This window comes from Nerophis ophidion, linkage group LG13, assembly GCF_033978795.1.
Source record: "Nerophis ophidion isolate RoL-2023_Sa linkage group LG13, RoL_Noph_v1.0, whole genome shotgun sequence".
Classification (NCBI taxonomy): Eukaryota; Metazoa; Chordata; class Actinopteri; order Syngnathiformes; family Syngnathidae; genus Nerophis; species Nerophis ophidion.
The window spans coordinates 16,450,512-16,469,930 of NC_084623.1; the positions used below are offsets into that span (position 1 = coordinate 16,450,512).

Below are 19,419 nucleotides of genomic sequence, written 5' to 3' on the forward strand. Positions count from 1 at the left end.
AGGTCCTTAAGCTTACGTGCAGTGATTTCTCCAGATTCTCTGAACTTTTGATGATTTTACGGACCGTAGATGGTAAAATCCCTAAATTCCTTGCAATAACTCATTGAAAAAAGATTTGTTCTAAAACTGTTCCGACAATTTGTTTACAAAGTGGTGACCCTCGCCCCATCCTTGTTTGTGAATTACTTAGCATTTCATGGAAGCTGCTTTTATACCCAATAATAGCACCCAGCTGTTCCCAATTAGCCTGCACACCTGTAGGATGTTCCAAATAAGTGTTTGATGAGCATTCCTCAACTTTTATCAGTATTTTATTGCCACCTTTCCCAACTTTGTCACATGCTGGCATCATATTCTCAAGTTAATGATTATTTGCAAACAAAAAAAATTATATCAGTTTGAACATCAAATATGTTGTCTTTGTAGCATATTCAAATGAATATGGGTTGAAAATGATTTGCAAATCATATTATTCTGTTTATATTTACCAACACAATTTCCCAACTCAAACGGAAACGGGTTTTTGTACATACTGCGCACATCGATTGCAATCAACACCCTGATACACTGCAGGGGCCTCTGGTGCGCCAAATCCACTGGTGGGGGCCAGCATGGTCAGAAAGGAACAGACCCAACAAAGCAACTAACAGCTGACTCCATCCCAGGTTGCCCACCACCCCCCGAGCATGGTCAGATAGGAACAGACCCTACAAAAGCAACCAACAGCTGACTCCATCCCAGGCTGCCCAACACCCCGCCGGCCAACATCTGATCCGGGCAGACAAGAGGGAATGCACAGGACCAGACAAACAAAAACAACAAACTTTTCACTCCATCCAAGGTTGCCCATCAGCCCCTGGCCAACACTTGATCCGGGCGGACAAAAAAAGGAATCACCAGCTGTGCAGCCCCGCCTCCTCTGCACCCTTTGTGGTTTCTAGCAGCTGGTCTCTGACGCAAACCTGGCCATGGCAAAAACTCCCCCAAGGCAGATCCAGAAGTTACGAAAGGGCTACCATTTGTTGTGCAGTGCTAAAGAGCTCCTGCAACCAGCAGCCACTAGAGTGGTGCCATTGTGAAAAAAAAACGTATTAACCCTGTTTGTACGTGAAATTGCATTATCCTTCATGAAAACATACGATCAGTGTGAAAGCAACAGGAAGCCAGTGCAGTGAAATGAGCACTGGACTAATATTTTCTGGTTGTAGTCTGTACTCGAGCAGCAGCATTCTTTATGTACTGCATCTGTTTAATAGCTTGTTTAGAGAGCCCAGTGAGAAGGCCTGGAGACAAAGACATGGATTGGTCTTTTTCCAAGTCTGATTTAGACATTATTCCCCTGGTTTAGGCAATGTCTTCAGGTGGTAGAAAAAGCTCAAATACCAAGTAGTTACAGGGTCATACAGTGGTCCTAATTAAAGCTCTCCTGTGTCCAGGGGCACATTTCATGGGTTTTTAACCAAGAGAAAAACACTTTTGTGATCATATATATATATATATATATATATATATATATATATATATATATATATATATATATATATATATATGTAACATACACACACTGCATGGATATATATATATATATATATATATATATATATATATATATATATATATATATAAACATACACACACTGCATGGATATATATATATATATATATATATATATATATATATATATATATATATATATATATATATATATATATATATATATATATATATATATATATATATTAACATTCGATTACGCTTGCACCTCCTGGTACCCCAGCACCTCCAAAACCCTCAAATCTAGACTCCAAACATCCCAGAATAAGCTAATCCGGTTACTTTTAGACCTCCACCCCAGATCACACCTCAATCCAACCCACTTCTCCAAAGTGGGCTGGCTCAGGGTGGAGGACAGAGTAAAACAACTTGCACTGAGCCTAGTCTATAAAATCCGCTACACCTCCTTGATACCGAAGTACATGTCAAATTACTTCCTTAACGTAAATGACCACCATAACCACAACACCAGGGGGAGCTCCACAAACCACGTTAAACCCAGATTTCGATCTAACAAAGGTCTTAACTCATTCTCTTTCTTTGCCACATCAATGTGGAATGCACTCCCAACAGGTATAAAAGTAAGTGCATCTCTATATTCCTTCAAAACCGCTCTAAAACAACACCTCCAGGCAACTTCAACACTTTACTAATACCCTCCTCCATTCACATCCCATCTCCCCGGATTATAAACAACTCAAATGTACTTCTAATGTATATACTTGTTCTTATGCTATCTGAACTCACTATGTTCTCTGCTGGCTGTACATATCCTACTAAATAAGACCTACACTGTTTCAATGTCCACATTTCTCTGTTGATGCAATTGTTGATGACTGAAGTTCTGATATCAACCAAAGCTCCTCATCCCACCCCCCGGATTGTAAATAATGTAAATAATTCAATGTACATAGTATGATGATTAACTTGTGTGATGACTGTATTATGTTGATAATATATATTTGTACCGTGAATTGATTAACGTGGACCCCGACTTAAACAAGTTGAAAAATTTATTCGGGTGTTACTATTTAGTGGTCAATTGTACGGAATATGTACTGAACTGTGCAATCTACTAATAAAAGTATCAATCAATCAATCAATCAATCAATCAATCAATATATATATATACACACACACACACACACACTGCATGGATACTGGATACCAAGTACAAGTCGATACTTCAATTGATATTTTTTATGATCACAAAAAATATGTATATATATATATATATATATATATATATATATATATATATATATATATATATATATATATATATATATATATATATATATATATATATATTTGGAAAGCCGGTCTTTTGAACGACTCTTTGAAAGGAATGGCTCCCTAATATCCGGCACCTTCCTAAGAGCCATAAATCCCATCTGTTATAGCAGGGGTCGGGAACCTTTTAGTCTGAGAGAGCCAAGTAGCCAATTATTTTAAAATATATTCCCCTAAGAGCCATATGATATTTTTTTTAACACTGAACACAACTAAACACATGCATTTTTAAGTAAGACCAACATATTATTCTTTGTATGACCAACATATCCAGAGTATAATAGGTCTCTTATTCTTTGTATTAACATTATTATTCTGAAGTTAACTGTGGAGGGGGCGTGGCCTGCGGGCCTGCAGCAAAGCGGGATGTTGCCAGGACCGGCCTCGAAATCAGCGACAGGTGCGTAAACGGCCCACCTGGGCCTTGTTTTCTAATCACCTGTCGCTCTGTTATAAGCAGCAGCCAGGAGGAGAGACAGGGTCGGGGCTGGAGCCAGAGCGCAATTGAGGACGAAAGAGAAAAAAAACAATTGTTAGAAGGCAACCGAGAGACTGATTGAAAAATAAAACAATATTGTAACCCTAAAACAGGCTCTCATGTCGGTGCTTGGTGGTCTGAAGAACCCCCCGGGAGGGCAAGCAATGATAAATAAATTACTTCTTACCATTAACGCAACTTCTTGAACATAAAAAATGCATGAGAATGTTTTATATTTTGAACATTGTTTTTTAACACTGTGACTACAAGTGGAATTATTTATTACTTATCATGTTAAGCATTGTCAGCTCAGATTTATCCGAGAGCCAGATGCAGTCATCAAAAGAGCCACATCTGGCTCTAGAGTCATAGGTTCCCTACCCCTGGCTTATAGTGTACATGCTGTGTGACCCGGAATTTATACTGTTTCACGTTAAGCAAGACAGACCTCCATTAAATATGTATATATTTTTTAAATATAAATTTAAACCATTCAAGAAATATATGTATTGGATTCTGGAAACTTTGTCATTTAGCACCAAAAAAACACTTGTTGAACAATTTGTTTCCCCTTTATCAACACATACGAAATGAATTCAGACTCAGGTCTAATTAAATAAAAATAATTTGACACAAATAAAAAAAAAAAAAAAGATGTTCTTAATTGTTTAAGGTACTACGTTTAATTCAAAGCCAAACGGAACCTCTTTTATTATCCCGCTTTTTCCCTACGAGCTCATTTCACACACGGACGTCAGTGCACTTCCGTTCCCCATGACACCGGAGTGAAGTTCTGACAGCTCAGGCTTCACTCGGTGCTTTCTCACCCCCATAAAACCTACATAAATATCACATTTCCTTCACCATTTTCGCTCTCAAGTGCCTCAATCTCCGCCTGGAGCTTCAGCGAGCGGAGGGCAGCCGATGATGTTGTAGCACGGAGCACCAGCTCGGAGATTACAGGTAAACAACATCCAGATGACATAAACGCTAACCCGCCGAGCAAAGTACTTTTAACACAAAACTCATTTCACCAAATTAAAGTCTGCATAATTAATTTTTTTACTCACATTTACTGCTGCCTGACACCGAACAAGGATCATTTGCTGCACCATAATCTGTAGGGATTTATTTTTAGCTAGCTGTCCTGAAGATAGTTATATTAATTACATTTACAGGCTGGCATGACTAATGTTAAAAGATGACAAAAATAGAAATCATAACATATGCTTTGTCTGTGCAAACTTGATGTAAAAGGCTCTATTAAAGGCCTACTGAAATGAGATTTTCTTATTTGAACAGGGATAGCAGGTCCATTCTATGTGTCATACTTGATCATTTCGCGATGTTGCCGAGAAAGTTCGCAACTTTTGGTCGCTAATAAAAAAGCCTTGCCTGTACCGGAAGTAGCAGACTATATGCACGTGACGTCACGGGTTGTGGAGCTCCTCACATCTGAACATTGTTTACAATCATGGCCACCAGCAGCTAGAGCGATTCGGACCGAGAAAGCGACAATTTCGCCATTAATTTGAGCGATGATGAAAGATTCGTGGAGGAGGATAGTGAGAGTGAAGGACTAGAAGAAAAAAAAAGACGAGGGCAGTGGGAGCGATTCAGCTGTTATTAAACACATTTACTAGGATAATTCTGGAAAATCCCTTATCTCCTTATTGTGTTACTAGTGTTTTAGTGAGATTATATGGTCGTACCTGTACAACCTGAAGGTCGTCCCCACACCTTACTTCAGCACCAGTCGACGGGTGGTGGCGATGCCCATCTCTGCCCTTCGTAAGGGACCCTATTCGAAACACGATCTTTCGAAATGATCGTTACATAATACACTGTACTTTGTGTGTGTGGTCCAATCCAACCGTGTTCGCTTGACATCTCTGTTCCATAGTAAAGCTTGACTGTCATCTTTCGGGAATGTAAACAATGAAACACAGGCTGATTTTGTGTTGCTAAAGCTGGCCGCAATACACCGCTTCCCACCTACAGCTTTCTTCAATGATGTCTCCATTGTCTGTTGAACAAATTGCAATAGATTCAGCAACACGGATGTCCAGAATACTGTGGAATTTCTCGATGAAAACAGATGAGCTAACAGCTGGGAACGATGCTGGAACAAAATGTCCTCGACAATCCGTGACGTCACGCGCACGCGTCATCATACCGAGACGTTTCAGCCGGATATTTCGGCGCAAAATTTTAAATTGCAATTTAGTAAACTAACCCAGCCGTATTGGCATGTGTTGCAATGTTAAGATTTCATCATTGATTTATAAAGTGTCAGACTGCGTGGTCGGTAGTAGTGGGTTTCTGTAGGCTTTTAAATGGGGATATCAGGTCCATTCTATGTGTCATACTTGATCATCTCGTGATATTGCCATATTTTTGCTGAAAGGATTTAGTAGAGAACATCGACGATGAAGTTTGCAACTTTTGGTCGCTAATAAAAACGCCTTGCCTGTACCGGAAGTAGCAGACGATGTGCGCGTGACGTCACGGGTTGTGGAGCTCCTCACATCTGAACGTTGTTTTGCAATCATGGCCACCAGCAGCTAGAGCGATTCGGACCGAGAAAGCGACAATTTCCCCATTAATTTGAGCGAGGATGATAGATTCGTGGAGGAGGATAGTGAGAGTGAAGGGCTAGAAGAGAAACAAAAGACAAGGGCAGTGGGAGCGATTCAGATGTTATTAGACACATCTACTAGGATAATTCTGGAAAATCCCTTATCTGCTTATTGTGTTACTAGTGTTTTAGTGAGATTATATCGTCGTACCTGTACAACCTGAAGGTCGGCGCCGCACTTTTCTTCAGCACCAGTCGACGGGTGGTGGCGATGCCCATCTCTGCCTTTACAAGGGACCCTCTTCGAAACACGATCTTTCTAAATGATCGCTACATAATACACTGTACTTTGTGTGTGTGGTCCAATCCAACCGTGTTCGCTTGACATCTCTTTTCCATAGTAAAGCTTGACTGTCTTCTTTCGCGAATGTAAACAATGAAACACAGGCTGTTTTTGTGTTGCTAAAGCTTAGTGAGATTATATAGTCATACCTGAAAGTCGGAGGGGTGTGGTGACCGCCAGTGTCTCTGGGGGAAGCCATGGAGGATCCAAGAAAGTCGCAGCTTCCTCTTTGACAGCTGCAGGAGGAACGACACAAGCTCCGCTCATGTTTACGGTAAGAGCCGACTTATTACCCCAATTTTCTCACCGAAATCTGCCGGTTGACATGTGGTAGAGAACCTTGTTCGCTTGACCGCTCTGTTCCATATTAAAGCTTCACAACAAACAAAGAACCACCGGCTGTGTTTGTGTTGCTACAGCCGACTGCAATACACCACTTTCCACAAACATCTTTCTTCTTTGTAGTCTCCATTATTAATTGAACAAATTGCAAAAGATTCAGCAACACAGATGTCCAGAATACTGTGTAATTATACGATAAAAACAGACTATTTTCAGCCGTGATCGGTGCTGGGAGAAGATGTCCGCTACCACCGGTGACGTCACGCGCACGCGTCATCATTTCGCGAGGTTTTCAACAGGATACCCTTTTCCTTTTTTTTTTTTTTTCTTCTTTGTCATAAAAAAGGGACGTTTTTGTCATGAAAAAGGGAGGTTTTTGTACTAATTGTAAGTGTATATTGTGTTTTTTATGTTGATTTAAAAAAAAAAAAATAAATAAATAAAAATTTTTTTTGGGGGGGGATAAAAAATTCTTCTGCGGCCCGGTACCAATCGGGCCACGGCCCGGTACCAATCGGGCCACGGCCCACCGATTAGTAAATGTCAATAGTCGATAATCGATTTGTTTATTGTAAATAAAGTACTGCAGACAGTTTTAAAATTTTGCTGACTATAACGAGCCACCTCACCAAGCTCCTTTATTTTAGGGCTCTTATGTTACAGTTTTGCATACATTTCTGATAATTTGATAAATATATATATATATATATATATATATATATATATATATGGCCATTATTTTAAGCTTTTCTTATTACAAATGCACCTTTTTTAAAAGTTGCAAGTGATAAACGCTTATTTCATGAAACAAAAAGAAATGTGGCCTCGACGTCACTTGCATACGCAAATCGATAGAGTGAAACCAAAGAAGTTGATCAGAGTCCGTAAATGAGTAAGTAAATTGATAATACTACATTACTACTTTTCAAAATAACAGCCCCCACACCTTTTTTACGTACATTTTTTTTTAAGTAAAGGAGGGTTGCATATGGTGTCCTGTCTGTTTTTCTTCTTTTTCTAAGTAAGACCAACATTTTATAGTATGATAATAATAATCGTATTCTTTTTAATAACATTGTTATTCTGAAGGTAACCAATAATAAAGAAAATACTTCTTACCATTTATGCGACTTCTTCAACAGGTGCGGTAGAAAACGGATGGATGGATTAAAATGCACGAGAATGTTTTATATTTTGAATGTTATTTTTAACACTGTGATTACTAACGGAATTATTTATTACTTATCGTGGCTAAGATTTATCTAAGAGCCGGATGCAGTCGTCAAAGAGCCACATCTGTCTCGAGAGCCATAGGTTCCCTACCCTTGATCTAAAGGAAACTATATGTTGATGTGAGTTGAAACCTCCAAGTCAAAGCATTGGAGCTGATGATGCTGTGTCATGTCATTATCAGGCATTTGAGTAGCAGCGCAGCGCGAGGCAGACCAAGGCAGAGCGCTGCTGAGTAGCCATGCTCACATTGGCCAGTAAGCTGAAAAGGAGTGATGGAGGACAGACAGGCCGTGCCTCTGGAGCCACTGACTCAACTCATAGGGTCTCGATAAGGGACCGTCTCCTTACCAAAGGTACCTTGTTTCTAGGGCTGGGTGATATGCCAACCAAAAAAAAATAAACAAAAAAGATCACGATTAATTTTTCCGTATCATCCGACGTCACAATTTTTTCCTATTTTTTGATAAAGTAAAGATTAGTTCATTATTAACATAGTATGTAATTAACAAAGCAAATTAAATGAGATGAACATGGAAAAATATAGACATGTATTATTCAGCACCAAAGCAAATAATATTCTAAAATGACAGAGTTAACTATTTTACAATCCAAGACAACTAATGACCCTGTCTGGGATGATGAAGACATTCTAAAATGTAAACGTTGCCATTTTCAAATTATGATGCAACATACGCTGTTAACGTCAGTTTTTTAAGTCTTTGAAAACTACTTGCAAATATGCATCATAATTAAAACCTGATTATTTTCTATTGCTAACTATCTACACATATTGATAGCATACTGGTACAATTAACATGAGTACGTTGATCATCCCATCATATTTCTGCACGTTATGTATTATATAATGATTATATTATAGGGTAAAAGCAAAGTGCTCACACACTCTGTCACACACTACATACAACATTTGACACAGGTTTGACGTGTTTATGAGTAGCGACTTCCCCAGAATGTCATCAAGATCCAATTAGCCATTCCCATGGAAACCCTAGACAAATGGGATAGGGAGTACCGTATTTTTCGGACTATAAGTCACAGTTTTTTTTCATATTTGGCCAGGAGGCGACTTATACCGAGGAGCGACTTATGTGTGAAATTATTAACACATTACCATAAAATATCAAATAACATTATTTAGCTCATTCACGTAAGAGACTAGACGTATAAGATTTCATGGGATATAGCGATTAGGAGTGACAGATTTTTTGGTAAACGTATAGCATGTTCTGTATGTTATAGTTATTTGAATGACTCTTATGTTACATTAACATACCAGGCACCTTCTCAGTTGGTTATTTATGCATCATATAACATACACTTAGATCAGCCTGTTGTTCACAAGGGGTGTGGGAAAAAATCGATTCGAATTTGAATTGCGATTCTCTCGTTGTATGATTCAGAATGGATTCTCATTTAAAAAAAAAAAAGATAAAAAAAAAAAAAATAATAATAATAATTTTTTATTTTTTTTATCAATCCAACAAAACAATACACAGCAATATCATAACAATGCAATCCAATTCCAAAACTAAACTTGACCCAGCAACACTCAGAACTGCAATGAACAGAACAATTGAGGAGACACAAACACGACACAGAACAAACCAAAAGTAGTGAAACAAAAATGAATATCATCAAAAATAGTATCAATATTAGTTATAATTTCAGCATAGCAGTGATTAAAAATCCCTCATTGACATTATCATTATAAATTTATAAAAATTAAAAAAAAAAGAACAATAGTGTCACAGTGGCTTACACTTGCATCGCATCTCATAAGCTTGACAACACACTGTGTCCAATGTTTTCACAAAGATAAAATAAGTCATATTTTTGGTTCGTTTAATAGTTAAAACAAATTTAAATTATTGCAATCAGTTGATAAAACATTGTCCTTAACAATTATACAAGCTTTAAAAAAAATAAAAAAAATCTACTACTACGCTAGCATGTCAGCAGACTGGGGTAGATCCTGCTGAAATCCTATGTATTGAATGAATACAGAATCGTTTTGAATGGGAAAAATATTGTTTTTGAATCAAGAATCGTGTTGAATCGAAAAAATCGATTTATAATCGAATTGCGACCACAAGAATCAATATTGAATCGAATCATGGGACACCCTAATATTCACAGCCCTATTGTTCACTATTCTTTATTTATTTTAAATTGCTTTCAAATGTCTATTCTTGGTGTTGGGTTTTATCAAATAAATTTCCCTCAAAAATGCGACTTATACTCCAGTGCGACTTATACATGTTTTTTTTCTTCTTTATTATGCATTTTCGGCAAGTGCGATTTATACTCTGAAACGACTTATACTCTAAAAAATACGGTTTATCATCCCCTTTTAAAAAAATAAATAAAATGAAATTAATTCATCACGATCATGTTATTGCCCAGCCCTACCTTGTTTATTGTGGAATCAAACTATAATCAAATTCAAGTACTGGTTGTTTGATCACGCTGCCTAAACAAATTACCACTGTAATAACACTCATTGTGTTCTCTTTACAGAAGTTGCAGAACTTGAAGCCAATCTTCCTAGTAAGTAAACTGAATATTTTTGTGTCAGGGATGCAACGATTAACCGGTTTCACTATTAACCGTGATTAAAGACAACAAAACTATTTAATCGCAAAGTCGTCACTACACAAATCTGTTTCAGTTATCCTCACTTGCTTTGTACAAACATTATGCTGGCATATTATTTTCAGCACAACCTGAGTTAAATGTACTGTACTTAAAAGCAATAGCTTAGCGCCGCGTCAGTTCAGTGTAAACAAACGGCAACAGGTAGTCATTTAGTGATCATTTAAAGGGGAACTGCTAATTTTTGAGAATTTTGCTTATCATTTACAATCCTTATCTAAGACAGAACCCATATGTTTTTCTTTTTTATGCATTCTAACTAGTAAATGAATGCGATCAAAAGTTGCCCATGATAGTCGCTCCATACCGCCTATAAAGCGCTTTAAAAAACTTCTTCATATCTCCATCAACGTTTTATATACATGCTGTAAGTATATATGTAATGTAGTAACAGGCATATTTATAATAACATGTAATATTTGCATATTTTGCTAATTTTAAGCATATGGCGGCGCATTAATTTAAAAAAGGCATCAGGTCGTTCGCTTTTTCCTTCAACATTACTCATACCTCGCTGTGGACTTCATGAGAGCTAACAAACATAATAATTATTACCTAAAGTTCAAGGTATGCTGTTACTAGGATGCCGACTGTTGGAATGTTCATATATTCCTGTTTAGATAAAGAATGAGTCATAATCCTCGTTAAAACAAAAGGATGGGTTAAAACAAGCGTCTTTCGCATGCCTTTCTCGCCATTTCCAGGTCTAAATTGGCCGTCAAAGTTGACCAATTTCTCAGTTTGTTATCATCCTTCCACTATCAAGGTGAGAGGCATACTTTTTGATCGAGAATGAACTTTCAAGAGCTCCGAGGTGAGAAAGCAGCTCAATAGCTGATGACGTCAATACAGCAACATAAGGAAGTTGCCTTTCTCTGATCAATGCGCCACTAAATGTCAGACCTTAACGTTAGCGCTTATATTAAAAATATTGCGAATGCTTGGTTAATATTCGGGTCACGACATGAAAGTGGAGTATTGTTGGTGGTTTTTGGATGGCTATTTATTGGGTTTTAGGGTTAGAATAAAAGCAATAGATGCAACAGTGTCATGGCTTCACTGTAAGGAAACTTTTATCTAGTGTTTATTTAGAAGTTAGAATGCATTTAAAAAAAGACATTGATGTTGTTGTCTTACATAAAGATTGTGAATTATAGGCTGGATTCCAAAAAAAGTGCAGTTTCCCTTTAACTTTGCTTCTAATGTGTTGAATAAACCATAGACAAGGTAACTTATTATAGCAGGTGTAAAACACGAACATAACATCAGGAACTTGTAGAGTAAAAACACCATCGTATGGAATCTAACTATGGGAATTCTAGTTAACAACACGGAATAAAAAAGATTATTAGAAATGAATAAATAGGCAAGGATGACAGATGATGACACTTGAGTGTATTTTTTCCCAGGGGGTGTCAATAAAGTTAACCTAAGTCGTGTATTAATACATTATTAGTTTTTTTTTTATTATTCATAGTTTTGTTCATGTTTATAATTTTTTGCTGTTACTATAATTTCTGACAGGAATACGTAACACATCAGAGTCTCTTAGGACCGTCTGTGATTTTGTATTTTTTTTTGTTGTTAAATTATTTAAAGAATAATCATCGTGAAACCGTAATTATTAATCAGACTATAATCGTACAGTCAAACTCTGTATTCTGTAGCCCAGTGGTTCTCAACCTTTTTTTAGTGATGTACCCCCTGTGAAATTTTTTTTAATTCAAGTACCCTCTAATCAGAGGAAAGCATTTTTGGTTGAAAAAAAGAGATAAAGAAGTAAAATACAGCACTATGTCATCAGTTTCTGATTTATTAAATTGTATAACAGTGCAAAATATTGCTCAGTTGTAGTGGTCTTTCTTGAACTATTTGGAAAAAAATATATAAAAATAACTAAAAACTTATTGAAAAATAAACAAGTGATTCAATTATAAATAAAGATTTCTACACATAGAAGTAATCATCAACTTAAAGTGCCCTCTTTGGGGACTGTAATAGAGATACATCTGGATTTATGAACTTAATTCTTAACATTTCTTCACAAAAAAAGAAATCTTTAACACCAATATTTATGGAACATGTCCACAAAAAATCGAGCTGTCAACACTGAATATTGCATTGTTACATTTATTTTCACAGTTTATGAACTTATATTCATTTTTTGTTGAAGTAGTATTCAATAAATATATTTATAAAGGATTTTTGATTTGTTGCTATTTTTAGAATATTTAAAAAAAAATCTCAAGTACCCCTTGGCATACCTTCAAGTACCCCCAGTGGTAAGCGTACCCCCATTTGAGAACCACTGCTCTAGCCATCAAAACATGTACATGTATTGAAGACTCGCAAATAAAAATGGTATCAAATTCGGTACTTTTTCGGCACTGAACGAATCCCGCCGGTCGTACCGTACACGGACTAACAAAATATCTAACGGTGCCATGTTTCGGTACTTGAGTTGCGCGTGTCATTACGCCCTGTTGCCGCTCTTAGCACTTTGCCACTTGGTGATCACTCCAGCTGCACTGAGAGTGGACTCAGCTACTTAGAGATAATGTTACAATTTCCAAAGCCAACAAAATAATTGACTCAAAAAACGCTTCAACGTAAATTACAAAAGTCTTCACTTTTCCGCAAATGCGCTAGCTTGATGCTATTGGCTTTGATATTGACATGCTGCTGATTAGCGTTAACGGGTACACCTAATGATTTCAACACCACCCAATTTTGTTAATTTAAACTACCATCAATATGCATGTTACCTCAGTCGGTGCGTAATAAGTACAATACTTACAGTATCGACACTTTCTGGAGCGCAACAAAAAAACAAAACAACACACCATAAACAATACTATACTGTCATCTAACGTATTGGATTTGCAACTGTAATTGTAACTTAATGTCATGCCTACATACTCAGAAATGTGATCATAAAACAAGATATAACAGCTGGACAACAGTCATTTATAATCATCTGATCTTTAAATTGGCAATACAAATGAGATTGTGTTATCAAAAACAAGTAATATTTATTAACACAGACAAAAGTACCGAAAATTGGTACTGTTTACTACTGGTGTCGATTCCCAGGTATTGGGAATTGGTACCATACCGGATTAGACGTGCACGGTACCCATAATACTGGCAAGGTAGTAGTGGTACTAGTAGTAGTACCAGTAGTAGCTTAGAAACCAGCCGAAACATTAGGGCAGAGCGAACTGCATGTAGTATTTATGTGGAGCGACTTGCATCCTCCCTCTTTCCCTCTGCACGTTCTTCACTGCATTCCTCACATGTCAATAAGTACACAATGTTGTAATATGTACTGATCTATTATACACTCTTACTGATCACCAGAAGGGTGACAATGTACATCTAAGGTCGTTTTATGCAGTAAATGTTATTAATCAGCAGGGGGCAGTGTGGTGTGGCATTTGAGTTCAGACGTTTTTTTACAAGGCTTTTTTAAACTTTTACACAGTACTCAAGAGTTTGTTTTTGAGTTATGTTACAGACGTTTGTATTATAATTTTGGCCCAAAAATCCAATGTTTTCGCTGTTTCAACACCCTCCTGTTTTTAATTGTAGGTACATGCACAGCCAATTTCCCAGACGAGGACAAGCTGCACCATTTTCAGTTGGCAGTGTCTCCTGGTAAGAGAATTCCCATTTGTCTGTCTGTCCTGGACATTTTTTGTATCACAAAAAAACAAAACAATGTTAAGCTCAATCACTTTGCCGATAAATTGGTGTTTAATTTCTTGTCATATACAAAACTAAAGTACAGGAGTAAGAATCAGAATCAGAAATGATTATATAGTGCTCTCTGTTCGACCTAAGACAGATGTTCGTTCCACTGAAGATGTGCTCTGACTAGTCAGTCATCAGCATTGCATGCTATTTAGTTTTTATGAGCTCCTCAACTTGGTGGGCAGCTCTCGTCTCGGTGTGTACAGCATGTGTATGTGTATATATATGTATATGAATGTATGTATGTGTGTCTGTGGGGTAATACGGGTATTGTGTGTGATGGTGACTGTTGGCGATTGTTTTTATTTTGGCCGGTGACTATGTTTTCACATGTGCTTTTAATGTTTGTTTAGTGATCGCAGACAGTTTTTTCTGCTTGGTCAGCAATTTTCCAAGCTTTAGCTGTCGAATGTTGTACAAATCAAATGCACTGGTGTGGAATCAAACCTTTGTAGGCTCTCTTATCATCCAGTTTCTGCTCCACATGTCTCCTGTGGTCAACTACAAGTTTGAATGTATTTTGCATTTACAAGCTTTTTTGCAACTTTAACCTTATTGTAATGTTGGTTTTTTTAATTTTGTCCATCATTGACAATCCTTATGTAAGAAAAGCACACATTTTTCTTTTTTATGCATTCTAACTCGTAAATAAACTTTAGCAAAAGTCAGCTAAAAATGAAGCCAATAGGAGTCGCTGTATTCTGCATATGAAGCCCTCTAAAAACACCCCAAAACCTCCATCACCGTTTTATATACACTCATTCTATATGTAATGTAGTAACAGGCACATTCATAATAATCATATAAAGTATTTACGTATTCTGCTCATTTTAAGCATATTCTGGTGCTACAATTTCAGGGATGTATCACAACGTTACAACAACATCACTAATTATGACAGACTTCATGAAAGCTAACAAAGTCTACTTCGGGACAAATGATGATCCAGAACCTTGTATTTTTGAGCCTGAATATAAGTAGGATTATCTACAAGTTTTAGAAGCTGTGTGCTTAACAGATCTAGCTTTTAGTGGTTAGAGTGTCCGCCCTGAGATCGGTAGGTCGTGAGTTCAAATCCCGGCCGAGTCATACCAAAGACTATAAAAATGGGACCCATTACCTCCCTGCGTGGGACTCAGCATTAAGGGTTGGAATTGGGGGTTAAATCACCATAAATGATTCCCGGGCGCGGCACCGCTGCTGCCCACTGCTCCCCTCGCCTCCCAGGGGGTGATCAAGGGTGATGGTTCAATAATTTCGCCACATCTGGTATGTGTGTGACAATCATTGGTACTTTAACTTTAACTTTTAGTGAAACACTAAGCATCATGCAGCAGTATTGCTAAGAACTGAACAATATATACAAACTATGAACATAATAAAACAATCAGTTACTGTACAATGTTTGCTGTTTCGATGAAGAATTATTAAAAATCCTCACTGAAGTTTTTTTTTTTTAAAAAGTGATGCAAACAAGTGTCATATTGGTGTCTTTCTTGCTATCGCCGGGTCTAAATTGGATGTTAAAGTTTACCAACTTCTCGGTTTATGGCCACATCCTTCTTCTATCAAGGTAAACGGCATGATTTATAATCTGGAATTAACTTTTTGTACAACTCAGAGGCGATGCAGCTGCTAACCGGCTCAATATGTTAATATAGCAGCATAAGCTAGTTAACTCTCTGTGATCACGGCGCCGCTAAAAATAGTTGGTCTGTGTTAGCGCTTATAATAACAATATCGCTAATATTCGGTCAATATTCAGGTCACGAGATGTAAACGGAATATTATTGGCGGCTTTTTGGGCACAATAGTTTACTCCAATTAGCTGCCTTATTAGCCACCTTGTACTTGCTGTAGTTAACGACTTAGGATGCATAAAAAAAGAAAAATGTTTGTGTTCCTGTTTTACATAAGGAATGGGAATGATCATAAAACTGCAGTTCCCCTTTGATATTAGAACCGTAGGCCAAATAAATATGCCAAAAGATTAAGGTGCTGTGTCATCAAAACCAGCCTCAAAGCAAATCCTGTCCTTTTTTTATGCCAGCCCATCCTCCTGTCCATACGCAATTAAAAATGTAAATACCTTTTTTTTTTTAAAGAAGTACATACATCAATTTATTCACTACAAGTTACACAACAGTAAAAACAACTCACTTATGTGGACTGTATCTATGCACACACACACACACACACAACAAGTATATGTGTTTTGTGTGGCATAAGTGTGAGTCATCGATCTCCCTGTCTCTGGAATAACTGCAGTACCTCCAGCTTAGTATCACAAAGGCCTTTGTAAGCAAAATCAGTGCTGAAAAGGAAAGATCAGCAATTACAGCAAAGGGCTGCTGTCATTTTTTGTTAAATGAACCTGATGAGTTCCCAGACTTGCTTTTTCTTTTAAAACTGTTTCACACATTCTCTCTCTCTCTCTCTCTCTCTCTCTCTCTCTCTCTCTCTCTCTCTCTCTCTCTCTCTCTCTCGCACGCACGCACACACTTTGCTGTTTACCCCAACTTTATCAATAAAATTAACATGTGTTAAAGGAAAACATGTTAATTAGTTGCCTTGTAACAGTATTGGCACTATGCTTCGTGAACACAATTCCCACAAGAAGGAGGCACAATGACTAATTCAGTTTTTCATTCATCAAACAATGCTCCTTAACAGCGAGGGCATAAGAAGACATTACTCCGTCCACTCCTTACTCAGTCATTGGAACAGCGGCCCCCCCGAGTAGCAGCGGGAAGGAAGTGGATTCCATCAGAAGTCTGCTCTTCAATTCAGAGATGTGGTTGGGCAACTACAGCATGGAAGAGCAGGGCTCGGCCTCATCCCAAAAGCTCCCCTATGACACAAAGCAACATCAGGTCAGAAGAGACAGCTAGTAGTAGAGGAAGTCAGGAGACAGGAGGAGGGAGAGCGACACGTTAAAGTTGTCTCAATGGCCAAGCAGGGGAGATGGACCAACTGGGAAAGCCTGTAGAAGAAAAAGCTCAACTGGTATGACATCTGGCAAATGGAGGGAGCACGGCTGAGTTTCATAATCAGAGCCACGGACGAGCTGCTACCGTCCCCCCTAAATCTGAAAACCTGGTAGGGAGAAGATCCAACCTGTTCCCTGTGTCAAGTACCTGCATCTCTAAAGCATATCCTATCAGGGTGTACTATAAGTCTCACCCAAGGACGCTATACTTGGCGGCATAACCAAGTACTCCGAGAGCTCTCATCAACACTGGAACAGAGGCAAACCACCACAAACAATCTCCCACAAACAGGAAAGGTCCACTTCACACATTTTGTACCAGTTGGCCAACATCAAGAGCATCAAACAACACCAAATAATGCAAGCATCTTGCAGTCGGCTCAAAATTGGAAATTAGAAGTAGACCTTGATAAAAAGCTTGTGTTTCCCCCAGAAGTAATCTCCCGTCCAAAGGCAAAACCTAGTAACTCAATTTTGGTCAAAACTGAGCTGATAATAATTTTGGAGTTCCTAGGTGAAATGCTTTACATTAGTGTATGCGATATTGTAATTTGTTCCGTAAGTAAGCTGTTACACGCATGGCAGGACCTAGCAACTACCACATAACCGCGTAGATACAACAGAAAAACCTGGTATCTCAAGGGACCAATCGGAGCTTCGTTGTCAGTCGCCTTGTTGTCTTTAATGAGACATTTGCACGAATGGGGGCCGATTATGTGATATTATGGCACGAGGGGATATTTGGAAGATTGGCCCAGGACGTTGCAAGCACCTCCATTAAATGTATTGTTCTTGATTCTTCCCCTTGCATACTCTTTTGGGCAGATAACTGTGGAGGTCAAAATAAAAACTGGACGCTGTACACGGCTCTTGCCCAATGTGCAAACGCAGAATGGGGCCCACCCGAGATTGTGATAAAATATCTGGAGAAAGGGAACACGTACATGAGAGCAGATTCAATCCATGGCTCAATCGGCAAGAAAAGGAAAGCTCAAGAAAATATCTATACGTTTGATGACTTTGTAGATCTTTGTAAGACAGCATCAAGATAGATTGGTTTTCCTTTGTTTTCTCAAAATCAGCTAGAATTGAGTTACTAGGTTTTGCCTTTGGACGGGTACAACACTGCGGCCAGACATGGTCCTGTGGTCTCCAACATCAAAGGTGGCTTATGTCGTGGAGCTGACAGTACCATAGGAAGAAGGGATTGAAGAGGTTTACGAGAGAAAAAAAAATATTCTGACCTGGCAGCTGAAGTGTCCCAGAACGGCTGGAAGACCAGTATTTTCCCAGTAGATGTGGGATGCAGGGGATTTGTTGCCACATCTACCATCAGTCTGTTGAGAAAAATGGGGGTGGAGGGTCGCTCCCTCCAACAGGCTATCATGTCCATGTCAAGTGCTGCCAAAAAAAGCAGCAACTGGCTATGGATTAAGCATAAGGATCCAAACTGGGCATTAAAATAGAGACAATGGTATGCAGTCAAGCTTAAGGCTGACTCAGGGAAAAGGACGTCCCTGCCATGCAGAGTCCAACAGGATATGGAGGGTATGGCATGGTGGGTGTACCTGAACGCTGGGTACACCTTTGAGCCCTCGGGAGACGTCGTGGGCTTCAATCAACGAAACGTCGATGAATCAGGGTGCCCACCCGATGACCCCAATGATATACTTACCCTCCCTTTCACCACTTCACACCGACTGCTACCGTTAAGATTGTTCCTACTTGCAAAAGGGATTGAAACATCTAGTTCTGTTTGTTTTTCTTCCCTTACTTGGTGCAAACATGTTCTTGACATAAAGACACATTTTTCATTTTCAATATACTGTTGTTTGACGGTCTTTGTGAAGTGGCTTCTAGTGTCTTTTGGTTATTGATTGCACAACAACAAAGCTACAGATAATTAAAAATTTTTATTGGCGTAGTATTTCAACTGGTGAATAATATTTATAGAGGACCTTGAGGGCGCAGTAACAGGTTTAATGACACAGCCATTGCATTTAATTTACCTTCATGAATGAATACAGTGCTGTTGTTGTAGCAGTGTTTTGTTTGATAGAAAGAAACCGTCAATTGCTTTTATCTGACTGTTTTAGTCAGAATTCAGCCCTACCCAGACTACTCAGAGCTACACAGAAATGTGTGTGTTGGAGTGCAGCCTCACACAGAAGTCCTCACAGAC

General features: G+C 38.3%; 1 protein-coding gene across 1 annotated transcript in view; it reads left to right on the plus strand.

The window, feature by feature from the left end:
* The first annotated feature begins 4,063 nt into the window (after nucleotides 1-4,063).
* The window catches only part of ube2f (ubiquitin-conjugating enzyme E2F (putative)), a 51,408-nt gene continuing 36,052 nt past the window's right edge, over nucleotides 4,064-19,419 (plus strand). The window contains exons 1-4 of the mRNA XM_061918462.1: nucleotides 4,064-4,289; nucleotides 8,004-8,175; nucleotides 10,361-10,390; nucleotides 14,087-14,152. Of these exons, the coding sequence (XP_061774446.1) occupies nucleotides 8,061-8,175; nucleotides 10,361-10,390; nucleotides 14,087-14,152 (211 nt within the window). The 5' untranslated portion in view covers nucleotides 4,064-4,289; nucleotides 8,004-8,060. The remainder of the gene's footprint in view (nucleotides 4,290-8,003; nucleotides 8,176-10,360; nucleotides 10,391-14,086; nucleotides 14,153-19,419) is intronic.